Genomic DNA, 7797 nt, shown 5'->3' on the forward strand with positions numbered 1-7797 from the left:
TGTCATTTGACTATCATGCGTCGTCTCTTTGCTAAATTGAAATGCCTCAAGAGTCATCTCAAGTGGTAGAATAGAGATATTTTCGGGAATATCTTTGATAAAATTCGGAGGGTGAGAAATTGGTGAGACTCGCTGAGGCGAAGTGTGAGAAAGACCCTTAGAGTGCATTGGACTCATATATCCAAGTATAAAGAGGATCTGGCCCTTATTAATGCCATGGAGGCAGACTTTCAAAAACAAAAATCTAAGTGCACTTGGTTAAATGATGGAGAGCGGAATACCAAACTCTTTCACAACATGGTTAAGAAAAATCATGTGGTTAATAAGATTATCCACATTTGGGAGAATGGGACTTGTCTCACGTCTCCTGAGCTCATTCAGCAATCCAGGGCTGCTTTCTTCCAGAACCTGCTTACTGGGGATCCCTTTGTGTTGGATCGCCTAGATTTCACTGATTTTTTCCGGTGACTTGGAGAATACGCGTCTTATTGCCAGCCCCTCTCTAGAGGAGGTTCGTGTGACTGTTTTCCACATTCCTAAGGACAGCGTGGCTTGCCCTGATTGGTACTCCTCGGCCTTCTTCCATCATTGTTTGGAGATTGTCCATCAGGATGTTTTGGATGCGGTCTTGGATTTCTTCCGAGGTTTCCCTATGCCACAAAGCTTCACTGCTACCACGATTACATTGATTCCTAAGGTTGAGGGTGTGCATGTCTGGTTTAACTTTCAACCTATCAGCTTATGTAATATCACGAATAAGATCATTTCTAAGCTATTGTACTCTTGGTTGAGTTTGGTGGTTGGGAGACTTGTTTCTCATAATCAAAGCGGCTTTGTGCCTAGAATAATCATCTCGGACAAGAAGCTCACTCATAGCCTTAACCTCCCCGCCCATGGTGGCAATGTCATTCTTAAATTGGATATGGCTGAGGCCTATGATAGGGTCCAATTTTCTTTCATCCTTGATGTCCTTAAGCAGTTTGGCTTTTCTGAGCAGGTGGTGGAGATGATAGCCGCTTCTTTCTCGTCTCGCTGCTTACCTTTTGTGCTCAAGTGGGTCCAGACACTTGCACACCTTGTGGTATTCAGTTCTTCATTCAGGATGGACTCGGATACCTTCTTAGCTGGTATACATACAATATTTATCGGGCGTTTACTGCAGACTTCTTGCCCACCGTCCCCTGCTCTCTCTTTACCTGAGTGTCTTGGTGTCTCCCAGTGTTATTCTCTAGTTTCTTACTTTCTCAGAGCTCCACACACGTCAAGATTTTGGCTACTTTTAGATCATATAGATTCACCCCTCAGATTGATCTTGGGGGTTACTTTTGATTTTGGTTGGATTGCGATATCCGTTTGATCGTTTTTGCACAGTTTTTGTCCAGTAGGATTCACTTTTGGATTGTGCGTTTCGTACACATTTTTGATAGCTCACTGATTCAGATTTGATAATTTCGAGTTTGAAATTTGAGTTGTACATGACATATGGTTAAGTGATGGGTGTTCTCTATTGTCTCATGTGCCTATTGAATGCTTATTCATGGTATTAGCTGCTTCTTTCTCGTCCCTCTGAGTACCACTTTACAAAAATATGACGAATTTGTGAATTTAAGTTCAAATCTTGTTACTTCGATTTCCAAAACTTCATAGTTCAATACATATTTAGGCTAAAGTGTTTGCCAAGAACTGAAATTTTTTGCATTTTGAGTTTGTGGAAGATAAATAGAGTTTAATGTACGTGCTCAACTTAAAAAAAAAATATGGCAAGAGCTATTTTATCCATCTCAGTTTCAATTATCGCATCAGAGTTAACTTTTATTATGTCGTTGAGATTTCAATTTGATGAATGTAATAATTTTTTGATTTTTTTTTGTGTAGAGAAATCTTAGAACTGAAAAGATGTATTTTCGGGAGAAAAAAAAAACATATGCATAATGGGTTTGCGGGTCAACTTGGGCCCGCCTTGTTGAGATTAGGTGTGTGACATGATTAAAAAAGAAGCGGTTAAATGTTATTTTTAAATTATACTGTGTCTTTATATGTGTTAAAAGAAATTTGTTACAAGATTTCAAACTTTTTAGAAACCACCGCACAATCTACGCAAAAGACATTTCTCAATCTTAACTCATGCATCATTGAACCATAATATATGTGATTTTTTTCTTAAGAGATTCAAATGTCACCAAACTAGTGACACACGAATTCCTCTTCTCTTTTTCCACTAAAACAAAGGTTAGCTTGAAACGGTGCTTAAAAATATAATCATTAATCTTGAATTCCTAGACTTTTAAAAAAAATCCGAGATTCAAACACAAAATGCCATAGAAATTCAGCATCACCCAATATTTCTTGATAATCAAACATCCAATTTCAATGCATGACAAATAAAAAAGTACTAATATTGAATCCTACTCAAAAACCAAGAATTTAAATTTATTTATCCCGTAGAAATAATACAACTTTTTTTTTTCTCAAAATGTTTAGTCAATAATATATTCCAACATACAATTAAAAAAGCAATACTAATCCAAAAAATAGAGCACAACAAAAAAACAACAGACAAACAAAATCTAGAATAAAGATATAGTCACAAAACAGTACGAAACACGTTTAAAACCAACGGCAAATAGAATATATCATGTAGTAAAAAACCAGTGGAAAATTGAAAAAAAAAAACTACGAAAATTGAACAAAAAGTAGTGGCAGCAACCAAAAAATTGAATCAAAACACCCCAGACAAATAGAACAAAACTATTCAATCATTGAACAAAACTAGTGATAAATTGAAGAAAAACCTCAGCAAAAAGTGTGAGACAAATTGAAGAGAAACCAGTGCAAATATAAATTTTTTTTGGGTGTGCGATTTCCTTGATGGAGCAGACAATAGATGTTAAACAGAGGAGAAAACAAGGGTAAAAGAGTAGAGAGGATAGAGTAGGAGGCAAATTATCGGTGTTCTCCGATTTTTCCGATGGGGATTTTTTAATATCAGATAAGATCAGTTCGTATGTGTCTATTCAAATCCTATGACTTCAAATGTTTTATCCAGCTCATTGGACTACAATAACTTCCAATTTTAATTATCACAAACAAGTACTTATGATTAACCATGATACCATTGTAGTGTAGAATTGTGTTTTTATCTTCGAAATTTTAAGTTTTTATTACATGTAATTGGTGTCTACATGCGTATTTTCTCCTTGTATATATGCGCTCGAATTTTGACACAATACACGTGTTATTCACTGGTTTCTGAAAGAAGTGAGAACAAGTCAACTTAAATGATTTTAGCAACATACAGAAAAATAAAGCATATCGAACAGACCGAAGCCCTCCATTGTAATGTAAGAGACGTATTTCACATAACAACTATTCCTTTCTGGGGAAGGGGGAGAGGGTGGTTTGGAAAACAAATAGAAAACACAAGTACATACACACTATATGTCTCTGTCTCTCTTGCATTCCAGAGGAGTAATGGGGTATCTGGTCCGATCGTTACAGTAGTTATAAATTGTGTACTTATTATGAACCCAACGAAGGCGCCGCCATTGGTACGAATCGAGGTCTTGGAATTCCTTTTGATCCCACCAACGCTTGCCCTGCGTGTCACAAAATTTGGCTTGCACAGAGGCCTCACAACCATCGATGTGGAAGCCCTTGTATGAGGCAACAAATGGTGCCTTGGACCAGTCAGTTTTCTCGAGTCCTCCCCTTGTCGCCCAATCATCTGCGTTCCACAAGCTTGAGTATAATTTCATGGGCTGATTGAATGGAAACTTCACTCCCAAATCTCTGTTGTTCTTGAACACCCTGATTGGAACGTCGTCTACTAGGAATCTGCTTTGGAAAATCTTTTCAATAAATATGACATATAATAATAATTTATAAAAATAAAAATTTATTTTTAAATCTCATAAGCCTATCATATATTAAACTACTACTCCATGTGAAATTTCGCGTGATAAATAATTTAATTTTTAATTTTTTAATTTTTTAAATTGAAAAAATAACAATAATTTGTATTCCTTTAAAAGTTTAAAAATAATGAGTTTATTTAACCAATAAAAATATGGTACTACGGTAATAATTTATCTATCGATCTAACATCATTAACTATCACATACAATTAATGTGAATTGAACATATGACTGCTTGGTGTCGGAGACTCACATTTGTCACTAGGTGAAAGATCGTTGATTTCAAAACAAAAAGATTAATTTAATCAGTAATGAATTATTACACATATAAATATGGCACAAAATCTTAATTGCAATTAAATAAAATGATATAAACGATACAAAATTTGATGTAATTTATATTTTCAAGAATGAATTTCATGTATTGCCAATAATATCAATCGAAAATTGATACAATAATATATGCATTATATATTTATTATTAAACATTTAAAGCATTACATTAAATTTAACAAATAACTCTGTGTGTGTGTGTGTGTATAGATTGTGGTGTGGCTCAGTGTTTAAAAATAAGTACCAGTCTATATTTTTTTAGTTTTTAATCATTTTCCTTTACTTGTAAAATTCAAAATCAAAAATGTATTTGCAATGGAAATATATAAAATAAATTTCTTACACAATCTGGTAGAGATTCCATAAGATAGAGTAGGCGTGGTAATTTTGTGTAGGATCAAACCAAAGAAATATTCTTTGTTCTCTGTCTCCCTTACCCCCTGTGTAGACATTGGTCTGTAATATATATGGTTGACCAGTTCTGTTCCCCAAGAACTCAAAGTCTATTTCATCATGCTCGGAACTTTGAGAAGATAGCTGCCCAGTACAATTAAGAAGAAACAGAACATTAATTGGCAGATACGAGAAAAATGATAATCCTGCTACAATGGATATAAAAGGGCGGCCTGAAAATGGTTTCAACTAAAACTTGAACGGTTGATCGTTACTTACGTAAAAGGCAGTGACTGTGCCAGCAGAATCCCCAGGTACCATCTTAATGTGCATACTGAAGTGCCCAAAAAGGTAAGAACCCTTTGACTGGAATCCAGTGCCTGCACCAAAAAACTCGAATAAGATCATTTCGAATGAAAATATATTGCTGGCCATCGTCAGGTTAATGAACATACCGGTGTACTTGTCAAGATGGAGCTGAATCTGCGAACCACCATTAAAGTACTTGATGTGATCTAAAGCCCATGTGGGAACGTAGTTCCTGCCAAAGGGCACATCAACTGGTTTTCTCGGTGAAGCCCCGAATGCCACTGATATCAACATAAACAAACCATATGACATGCAACACAAGTACTGATGGGAAGCCATCGTTGGAGAGAAATAGGAGAGAGAAACGTGACCGATTTAATTTAAACCAAGGCAATCAATATGGCAAAATGAAGAAGACGCAGATACTTGTAGAGGCTGAGTCTGTCTAGCTACGTATGTATATAGACGGGGCACGATGTGCAATTTTTTGCTTCTCTCTTCGTAAATACAAGAGTGAAATTAAAAATGCACACTATCAATTAATGGCCTATGCAACAAAAGTTATGCCCCCAACCCCCACGTTCTTCCTGCGGCCCCACCATCTTTGACTGCAAAAGTTTTTTTTTTTCTTTTTTATGAGGAAAAGAAAATTGGGTCTTGTGCTGTCATGACAAATTCTTGCACAAATCACGTTACAACCTATACTAACAAATCGGGTAGTTGGTTTTCTAATTACTTTAAGCTGCCACCGCCTAAGGAAAGAAGAGAGTTTTCCTCTTATACATACATATAAAATATGTGGTGCACGATGCGGATACTGAGAATATTGATAAATAAGTGGCGTCGCATGGCATGTGCGTGCTGCAAATCTGAATCTGTGGCACATGGCCTGCTTGCTTCACCGTTTTCATTTATTTTCTTTATCTAGTTCAGCATTCATTCACACAATTCGACGTAAATTGGTTGCTCTTTTCTACACAAACACACACTAATAACGTGTAACTAAATATCTTTTATCCATCGATCCGTGTTCTTCTTTTAACCAAGTCATTTTCTAAATATTAATCTATAAACTGTTTATTTTGATCGGACAAGCCAATTAAATAAATAAAGTTATGTGGCGCAGCACATTTCAAAATATTCAACCTAGTTAAAACCAAATTGGGTTGTTACTTTAAACTTCAGTTTAAAACTTTCACTACCATTACTTGTTCGGTATGGAGGGTGGGAGGTAAGTTGAAAGGTTGTACCAAAAATTGACAATTGAGTATTGAGTGTTTTTTGTTAAGTTAGAGAAATTGTTTTCTCAATAATACTCGGGTCGAGATTGTGAGAATTTGAACATTTTATTGTAAACACATGTAATATTTCTTCATGTTAAAAAGATTTGTAGTAGCTCCATTACGTAGTCTATATTGGGTGAATAATGTAAATCTTTGTTTTCTTGTTGATTGTTTTATTTCACGGGTTTTTTTGGTACGACATATCCCCTACATTACTTACATTGGCTTTAGTTTCAATAACATCTCCAAAATAATTTGTCTTCATAAAGCAATGGAACACAACCTTAATTAATTTCTGCAAACTTGAATCCTAGCCAAGTATATCAAGTTGCTACAAGTCTTTATCTTATCATCAAACATGAATTTGGCTTCGGGTTGCTCAAATGTGATCTTATGTTAAACTCAACTATCCTAATCTCTTCATGAATATATGAAGTTATGATAAATTTCCTTTTAAAATAATATTAAATTACTATTTTTCATATCTAATTTTTAAGTATGTATATATATGTGTGTGTTTAACTATATTTAGTAATATGTATTCAATCTAGAGTTTTGATGATTTTTTTAAATAATAAACTTTTGTTGAATTGATATATTTTTATTGATTTTTTCAGAATATCACATATTTACAAACAAATTTCTTTGGACTATTGTGAACTATTTTGCAAAATTTTTATAGACTTTACAAATTTTTTGTATAGAATTCTATGATTTTGTACCTAATTATAATATATCATTTATTAATATATTTGAACTAATAATTAATTGACATAGATAACATATTCAGTTTAAAATAGTTTTTAAAAATTTATATTGATACATAAATTTAATTATTTGAAAGTTAAATTATTTAATCCCTACATGTATATGTGTATATATGTGGGATTGTATGTATGTTTGTAAATTTTTAAAAATAAAAATTTTGTGAGACGATCTCACATGTCAATTTGTGAGACAAGTCTCCTATTTGGGTCACCTATGAAAACATGTTATTTTTTATGTCAAAAGTATTACTTATTATTGAAATACGGACAGAGTTGACTCGTCTCACGGATAAAAATCAGAGAAATCGTCTCACAAGAAAGAACTTGCGTATGAGTTAGAAGTTTTAAAAATTCATCGAAATCTTTGGGTTGAACCAAAGAAATTTTTTTGACAATTTATAGTTGTATATTATGCTTTAATGTTTGTATGCTAATGAATTTCATGGAATTATTAAAAATCTATTGAAAATTTGAGACATCTACACTTTTATAGAGTTTTTAAAAATCAATATTGAATATAACTTGAATTTTTAATTTTCTATGAGAGTTTATTTTAAATATCACTAGATTTCTATAGAGCATACAAAAGTCTAAAAACTTTTAAAATCTATAAAAATAATTAAAAGTCGTTAAATATCCTACATTATCCCTGTTAATTTCATCAGTCTTTAATGATTTATAAGTAATATAATTTAATACAAATGCAAAAAATTAATATATTCATTCAAGTGTTTGAAGTTGTATTCTTATTATATTTGAAGTTGTATCAGTATTAATTTTTATTAGTATTTTTCAATT

At 33.3% G+C, this 7797-nt stretch overlaps 1 protein-coding gene across 1 annotated transcript; it reads right to left on the reverse strand.

Annotated features, from left to right (window-relative positions):
* Positions 1-3255: 3255 nt before the first annotated feature.
* Positions 3256-5656, reverse strand: LOC140965714 (xyloglucan endotransglucosylase protein 2-like). Its single transcript, XM_073425859.1, has 4 exons — positions 5096-5656; positions 4920-5020; positions 4591-4784; positions 3256-3834 (listed from the first exon to the last, which is right to left on the reverse strand). The coding sequence occupies exons 1-4, from the start codon at positions 5286-5288 to the stop codon at positions 3435-3437; spliced, it is 888 nt and encodes a 295-aa protein (XP_073281960.1). The 5' UTR covers positions 5289-5656; the 3' UTR covers positions 3256-3434.
* Positions 5657-7797: the final 2141 nt, after the last annotated feature.

Source organism: Primulina huaijiensis, unplaced genomic scaffold (genome assembly GCF_012295235.1).
Source record: "Primulina huaijiensis isolate GDHJ02 unplaced genomic scaffold, ASM1229523v2 scaffold13109, whole genome shotgun sequence".
NCBI classification, from domain to species: Eukaryota; Viridiplantae; Streptophyta; class Magnoliopsida; order Lamiales; family Gesneriaceae; genus Primulina; species Primulina huaijiensis.